The sequence below is a fragment of the Cygnus olor genome, chromosome 18 (assembly GCF_009769625.2).
Source record: "Cygnus olor isolate bCygOlo1 chromosome 18, bCygOlo1.pri.v2, whole genome shotgun sequence".
NCBI classification, from domain to species: domain Eukaryota; kingdom Metazoa; phylum Chordata; class Aves; order Anseriformes; family Anatidae; genus Cygnus; species Cygnus olor.
Window position 1 is genome coordinate 2,876,072 of NC_049186.1, and position 17,353 is coordinate 2,893,424.

The following is a 17,353-nucleotide window of genomic DNA, read 5'->3' on the forward strand; positions in this document are numbered from 1 at the left end:
GACGGGCGAGGCCCCGCCGGTCCCGGTCCCTTCCCTTCCTCCGTCCCCGTCACGGACCCGGGGAGCGCCCGGCGAACGCCAGACGTGGCCGTGGGTCCCGGCGGGGCTCGCGCGCAGCCCTCCCGCCGCGTCAGCCCGCACCGGCCTCGCGCCGCTCCCCCGGGGCGGGCGTTTCCCAGCGCCCGTAACGGCACCGGCGCTGTAACCGCCCGCGGCCCCTGCGGGAGGACGCGCGGGCTGCTGTGCCGCGGGGATAACGCGCGTAAATCCACAGATAACGCCGCCGTGCCGCGGGGAAAGCCTCCATAGATTCGCAGGGCCGCGAGGGATCGGTTCCCATGCCCCGATCCGGCCCCGCGCTGCCGAGCCCCGCCGCTTCTCCACCGGGACCGCAGCTTCGCACCGCACACACGAGCCGGGCCGCGGAGCCTCCCAGCTCCGCACATCGCTCCCTGGTTTATTTCGGTTCCCCCAGCACCTTGTTCCTAGCCAAATTCACGCCTTCTCTCTGGCCAAATTCAGTTTCAGGCTTTGGATCTCTCGAGGCCCTTTCCGATACAGGTGCTGTCTGAAACATCTTCCCCGAAATAGCACATTTCCCAGCTTTCCTGAGAGCTCCCACAGAAAAGCCGAGAGGAGGCGTGAGTAACGGCAGGTATCAGCTGGGGTACAGCACGGAGACCAACAGAGACCTCGGTGTCTCCGTGCCGCCTTGTCCCCCAAGGCAGTGCCCTCATCTCAGCCTGAGGCAGTATTACAGGGGTCTCCAAACCAATAGTCTCCCCTTTCCAGAAGGAGGAGCAGCTTCACGTGCAAGCTTTGTACCTGTGATGCTCAGGTCCTGTCCTCAGCTCGCTCTGCTGGCTCCCAGGCCCCAAAACAAAAGCCCCTTTGGGTGCTGGGGTCTGCACCCTGCCTCCGCCACGTCTCCAGCCCTGCAGCAGGGGATCCTCAGCCTCCCGAGCGCTGTTCCTTCCACTCTGACCACGCAGACCCCAAGTAGCAGAGCCCCCAAGCCCTGCTGTGGATGGGGAAAAGGTCACCCTTTCCTGCTGCCCTGCCCCAGTCCGGTGGCACCCACTGGTAATCTGGCACGGGCTGAAACAGCACCACGGAGGGACCCGCCCGTGGATTATCCTGCCCGCCGTGGATTATCCTGCCCGCTGTGGATTATCCTATCCAGCGCACTGATCAGAATAACATACTTCTACTTTTCAGCTCCTCGTCGAGCTCAGAAGCCCTTTGTGATGTTTTTGCTCAGTGGCTGTGTCTCAGGGCTGGGTGATGTGCTCCCATGGAGCTGTGGTCTCCACCTCACCTAGTGCTGTAAACTACAAAGAAAAGGAGATTTAAGGGGATTTCAGTTCAGAGACCATGGCTGGGATCTCAGGGCATGAGACTTCTCCCCGTCCCGGCGCGCCAGGCCCCCGACCCACGTGGGGAGCACCCTGGCTCCAGCAGCCTGGCCGAGACACCCCGTGCCTGGGCCGTCCCCCGGGGCTTTCACACAAGAATGTTAACCAGAGTCGCCTTTATCCCTAAACAAGATTTAATGACAAAATACTAAGTTTAATTGCTAGACTAAAGATGTGGGTTCAGAGGTCTCTCTACTGTACAGACACAAAAGAGAGCCATAAGACAAGATAATGCAGTTTGGGATTATACCTGTCAATCCACATTTCCCTCGGTTCCTTTAGTGTCTCGGCTGGCTGAGGAGGACGCAGCCCGGCCTTCCCACGGCAGGGCATGGCCCCGAGCGCTCACAGCTGCACAGCTCTGATTGCTCGTCCCTCCTCTGGGGGCTCCAGTTCTCCTGCAGGCCCTCGGCCAGGCTGGGATTCACAGAACCCCAGAACCACCTAGGCTGGGAAAGACCTTCAAGAGCATCACGTCCAACCACCAGCCTGACCTACCGAGTCCATCACTAAATCACGTCCCCGTGTTCCTCACTCCCCGGCGCTCACTGCTGCAGGGACTTGCCAGCTGGGGCTTGATGGCACATAGTGGCACTGGGGACATCTCTGCCATCGCCTCCTCCTCCTCCTCCCCAAAGCATTCGGATGTGTGAGAAACAAAGCTGTTTTTGCAGAAGAATGTGTTTTCGCAGTGATCGTTTCCCACAGATGTGCCTATTCTGTGGCTTTTTGATGAGCCGCCCTTCCAAGGCACTGTATTTCATGAAGTCCCTGGCTCTCCACAAACACCCTGTGAGTTTTCTCACTGTCCGTGTACCGGGAGCAGCAGAGGCCAGGCAGCAGCCTGTGAAAGCAGAATTCGAGCATCTGGCAGGGCCGACTGCGGCAGCGCTGGGAGCCTCCATTCCAGGACCAGGTCACGCTGGTGTTTTCCAAAGAGCCTGCGGGAGCTTTGCACACACCACGGATGTGCCCAATGTGACACTCATCCAACAAGCACGTAGCCTGGCAGCTTCGGTGCATGTTCAATGCAGCTTTTCTGTCATGTTGTTATTAAAGACACAGAAAATACTGTACTGAATGAGTCTGATTTCAGAGCTCTGTTGCTTTGAGGGAATAGCGAAGCTTTGCTGAAACCTCTGCCTTTTTTAACTTTTGGCACCAAACTGTTGCAGAACAACAGGCAAATCTTATACCCACCATGGGCCTTGATCTTCTTGTGTGTCAGAAGTGACGGTGTGATGCCAACTCCTTCATATATCAGCTTTACTCCTTCATATATCAGCTTTACATCAGCTCTTGAAAAGCCCTGTGCAAGAGCTGATTGTTCTGATCACGCCGGGTGTTGTACTATCGTCTTTTAAAATTATCCCTGCTACAAAGAGTTATGAACTAATTAAACCAGACAGATTGAAGAGGGGAAATAAGACCCTGAGAAGTGTGTGACTTCTCCAGGAGTTTCCCAGAGGGCTTACAACAGAGCTAAGAGTGCTCGGGCCACCCGAACCCCACCAGGAGCAGTGCCAGGGGCACCATCCTGCCTGGGACCAGGTGTGTGCGAAGCAGGCGTTGGGAGCACACCGGGAGATCTGCGCTTCAGCTCCGGAGCCAAACAGCAAGGCATTTCAAAGCACTCCTCTGCTGCGAGCTAAAATAGACGGCGTTGCTGGGCTGGCTGGGGTATGGAGGGTGACGTGAAGCAAGCAGTGATGAGAGGCAGCCGCAGGAGGAATCGTTTTCTAGTTCCTCTGCACGCTGGTAAAGCTCTGCCAGCCGGCCCAGCCGGGTAATTGGGAACAGAATTAAACAGGAGATGTCCAGGCCAGGGCTGAGTCACAGCCGCGGGTAGCAACGGGCCGGCAGGTGGCACAGGCTGGCTCTGCTGGACCCAGACGCGCTCACCTCTCTGCCCAGCGCTTCCTACAGACCTAGAGCCTGCTGCTTCCACGCACGGGTTGCTCCCTACAGCCACAGGAAAAGAGGAAAACCCTTCGGATGGAGTAATTCTTCTTGTTCCTTACGTCTACCAGCACCAGCCAGGCTAACATCAACAAATGTCACAGAAAGTTTGGTTTAAGCTCTTAATATATGTCAGCTGTAGCTTGTAAAAGCTGCATTGGCTTTTTAAGCAAAATAGCCCCAAGATAGGTTTTACTGTAATTGTATCTTCTACAGTTGGCCTTCAGTTTTCTTCCTAGGACTGCCAAACAGGTAAGGTACCAGAAACAGCGTCCGAGCAGAGGAACTGAGGCTGCTGGGCTGCCCACGGAGCAGGGGCAGGCGGGGAACCTCGGGGGCTGTGGCCAGATCCACCTGGAGCAGGGCTCCAGCAGGGCTCACGCGCCTGCTCCCGGCTCCTGCAGTTTGTTACCGTGCCACCTGCAGCAGCTGGGCCGGAGCGCGGGGGTCCTGCCCTGCAGGTGAGAGCAACTGGGGCTGCATCGGGAAGCAGGCAGCATCGGGAAGGAAGGGGCACAAAGAAATGCAAGGCTGGGTTTGCTCTGTGCTGCTGCCCTTGGATCATGGTAGTAGCACATCACTGCTCAGCCCCTAATGCCGAGCTTCTTCTTGCTTTGTTTTTCCCCAGATAGAAAATCCGTGTGTCCTTTTGGCAAAAGATACTTTCCTGCCACTGAAAAGGCCAGTTCTGAAACGCTAAGTGTCCTCTTCTTTTTTTTTTCTGAAGGAGGACAACTTTTATGTTCACGACAGGGCGCACACAGCTCTTCAAAGGACTGCAGGAGCAGCTGGTCCTGCCCGGGGAGAGAAATGGGAGCAGGTACCCGAAATCAAGCCAGGGTGCTCCTGGTCCCACTCCAGACAGGGTGCAGTTTTCCTGATGTGGTCTGAAGCACCTCACTGTTTTGTCTGGGAACAGTCATCAACATTTGATGATGTTAATCAGGTGCGTGTTGGTAGGGAAATGAGGTATTTGGAGCGAGTAACCCGGGAGTGCTGTGGCATGCAGTGACCTGGCCAGAGAGGAGGTGGCCAGCCCAAACCACCTCCTGCTGGGGACTGTACAGCACCTATAGCACAACGAGAGGTAGGGCTTGGTCTGCGGCTTCTGCATGCTATTGCATGCCCTTTTACACACACGTATCCGTCTATAATGGTTTTACTTCCATGGTCTTTTACAGAGCGCTGAGATGTCCCTAAGTCACCGGGCCATTTCCCCAGCCCTCGCCCCTGTGTGGGGTCCCAGGGAAGAGAGCTCCTGCACACGTTTATTCCATTTCTTCCACGCTGAGCAGCCCGCGGTGCTGTCCTCTCTTCCTCTCTGCCACGTGTGCCCTCTGCAGGGTGTGCTGCGGTCTGGTGCACTGCCGCGATTTTGGAGCAAGAGGAGGGGAGCTGGGACACCCGGTGTGTGTCGTCTGTACCCCAGCAGCTCCGTCACTGCCCACATCTGCTGCACTCATTCTGATGTCACAGTAGTGAGGTAACAGCCAGGGAAGAGGGCCTAGGGCATTTTTCTCCCGAAAAACACGTGCTTTAGTATTAACCCAGGGGGCACAGCCTGCCGAGAGCGCTACCTCGACTGGGACTGCTGGCACAGCAGCCAGTGCCCACCCCAGGGGGGTGCCAGGGCTTTACGTGGTCCCTCTGCACGTACGCCCCAGTGCCACAGGCTGCCCCCAAGCTCCCAGACATGGCTTCAGAACCACGTCAGTGCCCGGGGACATCCCGGGGACGTCGCTGCCTCTCGCAGCAGCTCAGCACGGAGGCCCGGGCGTGCTCCAGCCGGGCAGCGGGCAGCACCACTGTACAGATGTAAGAGGAGATCTTGTTTCTCTCAACCTGAAACCATTTCCTTTCCCCCGCTGCCCTCCCTCCCCTCCCTCCCTAATTTGTCCCCGAGGGTTTAATATCTATTTCTCCAAGTGCCATGGGCCAAATTTACTGCTCGCATAACTCCACCGACTTCAATGGAGAAGAGCGTTTAGGGTGCTCCAAGGAGGCGTAAGTAGGAGTGATGTGATGGAATTGAGTAAAGGAAAATATAGCCTGATTGTCAAGAAGAGTTTTCTACCAGTGAAATCTATAGACTGTGGAAGTTTCCCATGGGAACAGGCAGAAACCAAGTTGCTGAAGTCATTTTAAAACAGCACAAGAGAATAGGAAATCAGCCCAGCGACTGGCCAAAAGGAAAGGCGAGATGACATAATGCTACTTCTCCTTCTCTCGTTTCTGTGGCTGCATTGCTTTGTCCGTGGAATTATTTTCATGCAACTGGATTTCTCCTTGTTTTCTGAGTGATGTGACGGCCCTTGCTGCTCCTGCAGATGTTTGAATTCCTTTGCTAAATTCTGTCCTGGATTACAGAAATACCCACTGCAGCCCCCGCTGGTCCTCCTGTTTGTCCTGCTGAGCGCAAACCTCCTCTGGGGTCTCTCCAGGTTTCTTCCCTGCCTTACCTGAGTCTTTGGCTCCTGTATTTATGAGGCTGTACAAAATCAGTCAGCCTAATTTGGGAATAATGGCAGGGCTCGTTCAGGCTGACACAGGCTACGGATGCTACCGATGTGTATCTGCAACTTACTGGCAAGCAGAGGAGAGACCAGGGCTGGAAATCTTCCTATCTCCACGGGTCCTTCAGGCAGATTCCTGGTAGATCATCTGCTGGAAAATCATAAAGGCAATTAGCACATCGGGAACACTCCTTCCCCTGGTGACTACTGGGTCCGACAACTATCGCCTGCCTATTTTGGGCTCAGTACAGGAAACCAGGTCTGCACACGCCGTGGGCATGCGCAGCTACGACCCGGTGGCTTTTGCAATCTCTTGCACATGGCACTTTCTAATGTATTTATTAATGACTTAACATTCGCTCATCGTCTCAACATTGGCAACTTAAAGCCTTGCTGCTCGCAGCCTCCTACCTCGCACAGATAATTACAGATTAGAACCGGCTAATTTTTATTTTTGTAAAGCTGTCAGAGATCTATGTTTGTTATTATTGTCTCCTAGGTTGCCAGTTGCATAAATACATATGTAAAAACCCCTTTGATCTCTAAGTATAATGACACAGATTTATCAAATGTTTGCCTTTTTCTGTCTCTTTGAAAAGCCTGATTTATGGAGTGCAGTCCCTACCTCCCTTCCTCTCTTGAAATATGAAGTGTTTGTGAGCAGCCAAGGTAATATTTAATATCCTGCCAAGAATCCTTTGCACTTCCTAACAAATGAACTACAACCTAACCAAATGGTTCACATCTGTTTAGCCTCTTCTCCTTTTTAACTAAACAAATTAGCATTAGAATACCTGGGAGGCACACAAAGTCCCTTTCTAGATGACAGAACACAGACAATTATCAGCAAGGGGAGTAACTGTACTGAAAGGAGCCGGCATGGACCTAGCAGATGTTTTCGCATCTCCTGTAGTGTCCATGAATGACCCGCACCGCGGCTGACATGCTGCCGTGGCCTTTTGAAGGGGGTGAGGAGTCCATTCACAGCCCCCTCTGAATGCAATTAACGGCAGCGGCCCCTGCTAGTTAAATCATGCTGCATTTCATCGCAGCAAAGGTAAATTTTGGTGTTTTTCCCCCCCCCCAAATGGCTGAAATAAAGAGCATCGCCCCGTTCCTGCCACCTTGGAGCCAGCTGTCCTGCTCGGAGGGAGAGCGTTCCCCATGCTTCAGACAGGGAATGGGCAATTCTGGGGTTATTTCTGGTCTTGCCAGTGGCTTCTCATCCCAGTTTCCATCTGACCAGCCAGCTTCATTGCCATTCCCCGCTGTGAAAGAAGGAACAACGGTTGTTTGGCTTCAGGAGAATGGCAAGGTGTAACTGCACATCTGCAAGGTAAGTTTGGGACTATCACGGGCTTCTCCTGCCGACACACTGGCAAGTACAGATCCACACTCCTCCAGCCATGTGGGGCCTGTCAAGCACCCCTGTTCCTGCCGGAGTCTCCAACACCTTTTAATCAGATGTTTATGATTGGATTTTGGGGCTGTGGCAGGACAGGATGCAGTGGGATGAACTCTGCCGAGCGCTCACTTAATTGGATTCATCGCTGAAGAAGGGAGCCAAATGAAACACACGTTTTATTAGGGCTAACGCTCAGCTTTTGTTGTAAATGTTTTGAAAAAGAAAACACTTTAAAGCCTCGCAGAGATACTGCTATTAATATATCATCCAAATAACAAGTGATTAAAACCAACAACAGCTACTACGAAAATGTGGCTTTGTAGCACTGGACCGCATGGGATGCAGCAGGGAAAATCATTATGAGCACACCAGCAGGGTGCAATTAGAAATAAAACCAGCTCTGTACAGGCTACAAAAGCAGCAATAATCGGTCCGGTCTGTGGCTTAGTAAGGGCTGAAGCCATTAACCGACGGTGCTATTTATTACCAGAGACAGGGACACGACTGGATTACGGGGTGCAACTTCAGGATAAGTCAACAGAGGGAGTTCAGTGCCACCGCGGCCAGGCGAGGCGCAGCCTGCGCATCCCAGCGAGTGGCTGCCCGCTGCCTCTCCATCTGTCCGTCTGTCCGTCTGTCTGTCCGTCCATCCAGCGTGGCCTTCCTGCAGCCCCCATTACAGCATGTGAAGGGCTGCTGGCGTTGGAGCAGGCTCCTTGGCTCTGAGCTGCGGGCTCGGATGGAGTCTCTTTGGTGCTGCCCTGTGGACAGACCCAGCAAGGCTGAGCTCTGCTGGGCTTTGGCACGGGTTTAGCAGCGGGGTTAGTTGGGCTTTGCCCAGCGGGTGCCTCCCCAGCTCACCCAGCAGTCTGCAAACGGCCTCACGGAGCAGCCCGTGCAGCGAGCACAGCCAGGCGGCTCCCGAGCAGCAGCCGCGGGATGCAGCACAAATGCCCCTGCAGATGCTTGGTGACCGCTGGGGACCAGACGTAGCGGGCAGCACACAGAACAGACCCCTTCCCATCCCCAGACAGGAGCATCTCCTGCAAGCACTTCTACCTGCAAGCACTTCTCTTCCCACCGCTCATTTTTAAAGCCAGGAGGGCTGATCACGATCAATCCTGACGTATCGCCAGCTCCTGCCACCCCTCGGCTCAGTTACAAACGAAGCACACGCAACAAGCTTCAGACAGGGGAGAAGACATCTCAGTTCCTCCCCCTGCCACAGGGTGACCGTGTGGTCCCGGGCATCTCGCTTCCCCCGGCTTGCCTCAGTTTCCCCCTGCGCTGGCTGGGAGTTGCTGCTGACGGGTGGCGCGTCCACCAGCGAGCCCTTGGCTGCTCCGGTACGAACCTCGGAGCGAAGCTGATAAACTCAGCCTGTTCCTTTCCCCGGTCTGGATGCCGTCCAGCAGCTCCCCTGGAAGCAAGGCGGAAATGCCTTAATCACCTCGTTTGCATCCCCGTTTCAAGTTTAATTTGATACAGTGCCTTCTCTCCGCAGCCAAAAAATCCCAAACATCTCCCAGCCTTTGTTAGCACCGCAAATCTTGATCTTTTTCATTGCTCAGAAAACAAAAGCCGAGTCCCCGTGCCAGGCACGTCCTGCCAAATGAGCTCCCACTGCCGTGTGCTGGGCTCTGTCCCGGCAGCCAGCTCCCCCCTGGCAGAGGATGACCCATGGCAGAGCCCCCCCTGCCCGGCTCCTGTAGGGTCCATCCCACCCGGGCTCCATGCTCTGGTCTCTATCTCTTCCCTGACCCAGGGGCTCCCATTTTCCCCATCCCCTTTTTGGAGGAGGACGATGGGCAGCTCCGTAGGGTCCCAGTTTAGGCAGGCTGGGAGAAAGACTTTGTTTTCAGTCTCTCAGGGCAATTCCCTCAGGTCTGTGTTTCTGTTTAAGGAAAAGACAGTCTGGCTACACCTGCAGTTTATCCTGGTACGAGCGGTGTATTTTGTGGCACATAATTCACGAAAAATATATATCCAAGGAAAGCCAGTTACAGTAGAAGGTGGTGAAAAAGTGAGCGGTCACCAGGACGGACCTTGCCACGCGCCTTGGGCAGCACTGCGTGAAGTGCAGCAAAACCAGGGGGACAAAACGATTCCCCAAGCTGCCCTGGTGGTCTCTGGGGCTGCACACTTCTGAGACGCACCGAGACACCCTTTGGGTATTGCACTCCGCCTCACTTGATCATGGTATCATGGAATGGTTTGGGTTGGAAGGGATTGCCTTGGGCACTGCCAGGGATGGGGCACCCCCAGCTCCTCGGGCAGCCTGCGCCAGGGCCTCACCGCCCTCTGAGTACAGCATTTCTTTCTAACATCTAATCTAAATCTCCCTTTTATACTTTCAAACCAACCCCTCGTGTCCTATTGCTATCTGCCCGTTGCTCTCCACCTTTTCTATAAGCTCAAGTACCAAAAAGCCGCTACAAGGTCTCCCCGGTGCCTTCTCTGTTCCAGCCTGCCCAGCCCCAGCCCTCCACCGAGAGGTGCTCCAGCCTCTGAGCGTCCTCGTGGCCTCCCCTGGCCCCGCTCCAGCACCCCCCTGTCCTTGTGCTGGGGGCCCCCAGGCTGGATGCAGTGCTGCAGAGGGGGAGAACCCCCTCCGGTGGTGACGGATGACGCAGGGCTCCTAGAGAAATGGTACTAAAGGCATAAATTAAATAAAGCTTCTGCAGCTCGGGGGGCAGAGGCAGGTGTCTCCCTCTCCGGGCACCCCTTTTTAGCTCCCGGGCTTCACTAAAGCAGAGGGACCGCGGCAGCAGCTCCCCACCAGCTCCCCAGCCGGCTCCGTGCCTGCCACGCTCAGAGCACCGGCTGCATCCCTTTGGAGCCATCAGCAGCAGTGCTCAAACAAGCGTTTGCAAACAAAAACTCGCGGAGGCTCAGGGAACACGCAGGATCGTCACAGAGCGGTTGAACGCACCGACCTGAGCCCGCAGAGCCCGCTGCCAAAGCGTCAGTTCTCGTTCCAAGGCCTGGAGGTGCCAGAGCTGGTTAGGAGCAGAAGGAAAAACATCTCCGCATTGTGGGAAAACAGCTCGTTTTGCCAGCCTTGTCCTGCGAAACAGTCAAATTGTGCCTTTTGAAACACTGGAAACTAAAAACCAGCCCGGGGCACTGACCTCGGCTGGAAAATCTGCAGCACAAACAGTTAACGCTGGCAGCAGAACACCAGAGGTGGCGGAAAGCGAACGAGGCAAAGCCAACGGGAGATGCTCCAGCCAGCCCCGTTACACACACGCGTGTCTGATGGCAACCTACGTGGTCTGGGGCGCTGCACACGCTGAGCTGCGACCACCTCCTGCTGTTCGGGCCGGGGACGCTGTGACCGCGCGGGGCCGGGCAGCGGCCGTGCGGAGGCGCGGGGCTCCTTGCAAGCCCAGCCAAAGCGAGCTCCAGCAGGGCACAGCGATCGTCTCGCTTCCGAGAAATACTTCCCGCCGGGCTGACAAAGTTTGGAAGGCAGCTCCCAAGCTTGCTGAACTGTGTCACAGCCCTAAAAGCCCGTGGTACTGTTTTATTTCATAGGGTCCTAAAGAATATCAGTGGGAAGCATCCAGCAAGTCTGATGGACGCTCGCAGAGGAGTTTCTGCCCTCCCACCTCAGTTGTTACCTCTGCCCCCAAATTACCAAATTTCTCTTTGGTACGATGGGGACGCAGCTGCGGGGCAGCGGCCCTGCCCTGCAGACGGACGCTCCCCATAGGCAATGACCGGGAGAAGGAAAAGCAGCACCGCACGGTGACCGGCCGAGCCATGGCCATGCGGCAGCACGGGTGGCACGCTGCGTCCCCTGAGCCCCCGCCGGGGCCGGCTCTTCCCATGGTTAAGAAATACCAGGACTAGAAACGCCTGCCACGGGGCTGCTAGTGTTACCACCACCAACCGGGCTGCTTGGTAGGAAAACAGCGCTGCTATTTCTGTTTTAAAAGCAAAGCCTCCCGTAGACAGCACTTCTAAGGGGGGATATCTAACCACCTCTGGAGAGCAACCTGGATAACATGCTTTCTATCTGTAACCATAATGATTTCTAATAGTATCCCTCTGTTTCCATCCCGTCCTCGTGGGACCGCCGGAGCTGAAAAGACCGTGTGTGTTTTGTGTAAGCCTTGAAATGCCGCAGCCGGGCCGAGCGAGAAACGCTGCTGGAGCCAGGGGAGTGTGAATGTGCTACTCTGCTGGGGCAGATTATATCGGAGACTGATACAGGAAGCGAGAGAAAAACATGTGGGGAAAGCAGAAGGGAGGGAGCTGTGTGCACAGGGATTGGGTTTCCTCACTCATGCTGGAACAAAGCGGGGACCCCCACCGACCGGTCGCTTGCGGGGACGCCTGTCCCGCCAAGGTGCCGCAGGCGCTGCGTGGATTCGTGCCGCAGCCCTGGCTCCTGGCGAGTGCTGGAGCTCGGGGCAGTCTGAGATCACGGAGCTGGGTTTCCCAATCCTCGTGCCTGCTGTACCGAGGTTAAGCGATCTGCTGAAGATCAGAGCAAGGAGCAGAAGCGCAGGGGGACGCAAGAGGCAGCTCTCCACAGTGCCGCTCAAACGCCAGCGCTCTCCTCCAAGGGCCGTGAAGAACAACGGGCAAGGGGCTGACAAAACATGGGCTATCGAGCTGTTCCCTTGTCCAAGCAGGCTAAATATTATCATTCCTACTTTACAGATGGACTGCATTTCCTCAGCAGAAATCTGGAAAGAATGAAGATCGCCAGAGCCTTAGGGCTACTGTTTTATCCACAAAACCATACTTGGAGTCACACAAAAGGTTTAAAGTTCACATAGACTAAAACAAGCTTCGTCTTCTCCAGTCACTGGCCCAGATTCCTCCGTCAGCCTCAGCACAGGCTTCAGGAGGTGCACTGCTGCCAGCAAAGGATTTCCTTTGCAAAATGCCGTAAGAGCAACCCCCACAAGGGACCACCTCAGCACCAGCAGGGCCCGGGGCTGGAGGGAAACAGCACATCGCTGCTGCTTTTTTACTTCCACACCAAGCAGGTCTGCCCCATGAGGGCCAAACCACAGGGAGACCCTGAGTAACCAGGATAACGGGATGCCAAAGAACCCATACTCAAGTCCTCTACATGGGACAACAGAACACCATTGCAGTTCTGTGTAGAAACCATCGCCTTGGATCTACGGAGCAGTGCAAAGCAACCCAGTGCTTGCAGGGTCCGGGACAGAGATGCAGGAAGCCCGACTTTAGCCCCTGGCACTTACAATCACAGCAAGTCACCGGCATGCCCCTCACCTGCTCTTTCCTTGCAGCATTTAGGTGCTAACATCAGAAGTGCTGGAGCAGGGAGAGCTGTGTTAATCCTGGATGCTGGGTCACAGCAATCACAAACACCTTGGGATGTGGGCAGGCAGCTTTAGTACCTGTCTCATTTCCACAGTGGCACCCCAAATGCTGAAATGGACATCTGACACGCCTACCGCGCTGTCTGTACGTAGCTGAGATTTCAGTTTGGCAAACTTTTCATTTTCACAGTATGAGCAAGAGCAAAAATTCCTGAAGGCGGTTAAATGTCTTCATCCATACCTGATACGTGGCCATTTTACAGCATGGCGCAGAACACCTCCTGGCTGAAAAAAGACAGTTTTTTTCTCCTACCAATAAATAAATAAATAAATGGTATTTCTTACCTGTAAATTCCAGATCCATGCATTCTAGGAAGATGCTCTCTCTTCAGGCCAGACTGACCAGGTGTGGAGATGGTGGTGCAATTTCGTGACCTGCATTTTGCAGACGCTCAGCGATGATTACAAAGCTCATGTCTGGCCTGAAAACCCGTGAATGTTACACATTTTGGCCCAAGAAATGAAGATGTCCACTCTTGAAAACTGAACCACAGGCATGTCCTCAGGTCCTTTAATCAAAATCGACTGTCAGGACAGCACCCCGTACTTGCAGGCCATCCTGAGGCCGGGCTCAATCATGACTTAGGAGAAAACCACAACCCTCCTGTTTCAGCACTGCTTTCTGCCTCTGGGAGCCAATCCTGCCGTTTTTGTGAGCCATCTGCTATTTTCAGGTTCCTCTCCCAGCTAAAGGTTCACCAAATTCTTTGGTTTTGCTCAAACTCTTTCCACTCACATGCAACCTACTTGCAGTGTGCTTTTTGCACAATAACCCAGTATTTTGCAAGCCATCCTCGCTCTTGCAAAGATCAAGAAGAATACTGGTGCAGGGAGAAATGCCACAAAACTATCATCAAATACCTTTGCAATTAACTGAACAGTACCGGAGTTGCAATTATACATCAGTTGTTTAAAAACAGCTTTCGAGCACTCCTCTCTATTTGTACAGTATGCACTTTATTGCAGAGAAGACTGAATGCACTTTTAAAACAAATTAAGAAGTTGTACAGTTGTACAGTTTCCAGATACTTTCACGAAGCGTTCCCCCCAGTAACTTGAGAATGATGGAGATGCCCAGAAACAGGGAACTCAATCCTGTCATCTGCAATCACTTGAGAGAGTCAGGAAATCTTGCAACCGATTAGTTAAGAGCCATGTAAAACAGGTGGCTCTGCTCCTGCGGAGCACCTCCGCCAGCAGCACAGAGGTTACCGGTGTCACTCCTGATTTACACCGGCGTAACTGAGACCAGAAGTTGGGCTTGGAGCATTAAAGCCGCCAGGGAAGATTTTACGGCAGCTTGATACACACATGGTGGCAGATTTGTGACGTCTCTTGAAGGGCTTTCTTTGGGTTCGGATTAGGGAACTGTCTCCCGTTTCAGATATTGCTGCATCTCTGGGTCGAGGTACAACTGTGCTGCCCAGTCCTCCCCACATGGGAAAGAAATCTTGGCATGGAAACGCATCAAGTCATAACAGGCATTAACTACCACAATAAACTGGAGCACGGCCTGTCTACACGGGATGCCGGCGTGTTTGGAAGCATCCCAGCCGCTCGCAGCCAGCCCCAGGTATGCTGAGGGTAAGCCACAGCCCCGGACTGGCATCACAACCACGTTACGCTGTGACTAGGAACGCATTTCATCGCATCATTTAACAAAGACAATGCATTTTCCTAATAAGACTATCCCCAACCGTTCTTTTGAGAGACACTGGCTGCATCAGCAATTTGAACAGTACAATATTAGACAAAAATCCTAAACGTTTTTTTTTCCTATAAAATGTGTTTCCGTACTGATGACAAACCCCAAGCGAGACCTTTTCTCTGAGCCACCGTGGTGGGCTACCAGACACAGTTCAAATTCTTGATGCAAGTCCAGAGCTCTTTCGAGGACACTGAGACTGAACGGGCTGGCACAGGACACATCAGCACAGAAACGCCTTACAACTACCAGACGCTGAGATCTGTTCCCCTCCTCATACACCTTTCAAAGCTTGCAATGGCAGTTTTTACCAGCCGAAGATCTGGCACACAGGGCTCAAACCTTAATGATGTAAAACCACATGGGAGCTGGAAATTCACCGTGATGGATGTAGTAGAAAAATGGCTAAGAGTGTGTTCAAGTATATGCTACAGAATAGCTGCTCATCTGGAGGTTGTTTAAATGCTGATGTGTAGTGTGCTGAAAGACAGTTTTCTTAACTCGTTTAGCATCGTGAAAGCTTTGTGAAAGCTATGTGAAAGCTACAAATATCCTAGGGTGCATGGAAAATCTTGGGAAAAGTAACTGATAGGAAAAAGGCTCAGAAACTGAAGGTTTCTGTGTAATAACAGAGCAGGGACGGCATAGACTGAGACAGTACAAGCTCACCCAGCCCATCATGAGCCTTAAAGCTTAATTTGGAAAGGATGCTTGGGGCAGGGGTGATAAATCATTCATTTGTCGCTTCCTGACTTCTTCGCCAAGGCTGCCAGTGCTGGCGGTCAGTGAGTGTGCGCTTGTGACTTGCTAAGTGAAGACCCATCCACGAGATGAGAGATCAAGACTCACAAAGGCCGTGGAAGGCCATCCGAAAGTGTGTGCTTCTGACACAGGCGAAATTTTAATCTGTGGTGAGTGAATGAATGGGCCTGCGGCCCGTGAATGCTCAAAGCTCTCCTGTCTATTCCCTTTAAGAAGAAAATAGAAAATTATCACATGAAGTGGTCACTAGGCACAAATGATTCTTCTTCAAACAAATCCCACAGGTTTCCCCCTTGTAACTACTAAAATACACTACCTGATGTGTCATGAGGATGACAAATAACTGACATTTAAGGCAATCTGATTTCCATAGCCCTCCCGTGATTTCCACCGTGCAGATCGCCTTTTTCTTCCTTCTCCAGCAAAGACTTCTTGCAGGAGAACATGACGAGCAGCAGCATTGGCAAATGCCACAGACTGCAGAAGAAGAGCTTCCTGGAGCTGCTGCGGTCTGCATCCCTGTAGAACCGAAAGCCGAGGTAGGAGATGTAGAGGTTAATAGGGAGTGAAATGATGGGGAAAGTCCACGTGGTGATGTCGAGAACGGGAGCCACCGTGGAGAGTCCAATTAAGGCCACGCAGTGACGCAGAGCCACCCGCCTGCACAGCCCCGGGTGGGTCACGGACATCATACAGTAACCTCCTCGGGAGTAATCTTCCCGCAGCCCCCAGCTCAGGGCGTTGAAATGTGGGAACTGCCAGGAGTAGAGGATTCCTCCCAGCAGTAACGCACCTGCAGTGGGACAGAGAGAAGGAAAACACGCATTAGAGGGCCCAGCTGGGCCACCGCAAGTGCTGCAGGAAGACCTCAGCAGAGACAGGGCTTGTTTGCAAAAAGTCAGTGCTACAAACCTGCTCCACGCTCCCTGCAGAAGACAAGGCATGCTCTGCAGAACGAGGCATGCTCTGCTTTTAACAGCACTTACATAGAGTCATGCATGGTGGTTCTTCTGTTTTTGGCACACTTAATCTGCAAATCATTTCAACAAGCTGCTTCTTCCCAATGAACCATCGCTGATCATCTCTGCACCAATTCGTTCTCTACCTGAGAATGTCGATGAAGCAAAGGGGGGCAAGAGACCAAGAGACTGGTTTCCTTCACAGCCTCTCGCTCCCACTCGTGTTCCCAAGTTGGTGCACCCAGAGGAAGCCAAGGGGCCCAGCGCTGCGTCACGGCTGTGCTCCTGCCCAGAAATGGGGGCCCTGCTCAGTGAGAGCAGAAGAGGAGGAGAAGCTCATTTCCTCCAGAGAACCGGGCAAATGCCAGCACCCCCAGTGCCTGTCTGCTGCATGACAGGAGGAGATTGCACACAGCACGGCAGTGCTTCGACCACGGACCTCGGGGCAGCAGAACTGGCACAAGTGGCTAACACGGTGACAGCAGATGGAGAACCGGCCTCCAGACCAGTTCTGGTAATGTGCAAATAATCTGAGCAAGTAACAGTTGACAGTGACTAGCTACTTTTACATTTCAAAAGCAGCTATGAGCACACAGCTCTTTTCAGCACTGTTCCAGCTATCCCCAGGACGCGATACAGGTCTTATCAAGGCAGAAGGAGCCTATGCTGATTTCAGTGAGCTTCAAGGAGGCCCTCAGACTAAACTCTGATCACAAGTTTTGTCTGAAGACACCAAAATCCCCCAAGGCTGTTGCACATTATGAGCATTCCTGGATTTTCCTCCCATTTCCTCAGCTCCCAAACACTCCGCTCCAGCATTAACACTTTCTTTGCATCTTCCTGCCTCCACGAGTTCATCCTCTACGGAAACTACTTCTCGCTTGGAGCTGCAAATCTATCATTTTCTTAATGAGTCGACAGAAATGGCACTGCTCTGAGGTTCGTCCTCTCTCTGGCTGTTTTGGCTGCATGTTCCTTGGGGCTGGGCACATCCAGCTCTTGTCTTAAGCAGCACACCATGCGGTGATGTTGCTGTGCAAATAATGATAACAGTAATTTGATTTGGAAGAAAAAGTTTTTCTTTCTTTTTTGCCCTGCTTTATTAACAAGTGAAGGAACAGAATCCTAGAATCATTAAGGTTGGAAAAGACCTTCAAGATCATCTGGTCCAACCATCACCCTACTACCAACATCACCATTAGACCTCATGCAGGTTTCCAGTTGCCTACAAGACGCAGCAGTGGTGTAGAAGACCTGGCTCATCCCTTT

General features: G+C 53.3%; 1 protein-coding gene and 1 long non-coding RNA gene across 4 annotated transcripts in view; one reads left to right on the forward strand and one right to left on the reverse strand.

The window, feature by feature from the left end:
• Positions 1-1,542: 1,542 nt before the first annotated feature.
• On the forward strand, positions 1,543-10,249 carry LOC121056957. 3 transcript variants are annotated; one of them, XR_005813574.1, is made up of 4 exons: positions 1,543-5,189; positions 6,487-6,556; positions 7,134-7,223; positions 7,292-10,249. It is a non-coding gene; the product is annotated as an uncharacterized LOC121056957 (long non-coding RNA). The 3 variants fall into 3 exon arrangements; XR_005813575.1 differs by having other exon boundaries at positions 7,384-10,249; XR_005813573.1 differs by having other exon boundaries at positions 7,134-10,249.
• A 3,353-nt stretch (positions 10,250-13,602) lies between these two features.
• Positions 13,603-17,353, reverse strand: part of LOC121056950 (protoheme IX farnesyltransferase, mitochondrial) — a 103,494-nt gene continuing 99,743 nt past the window's right edge. Inside the window, exon 7 of the mRNA XM_040530526.1 lies at positions 13,603-15,918. Within this exon, the coding sequence (XP_040386460.1) occupies positions 15,476-15,918 (443 nt within the window). The 3' untranslated portion in view covers positions 13,603-15,475. The remainder of the gene's footprint in view (positions 15,919-17,353) is intronic.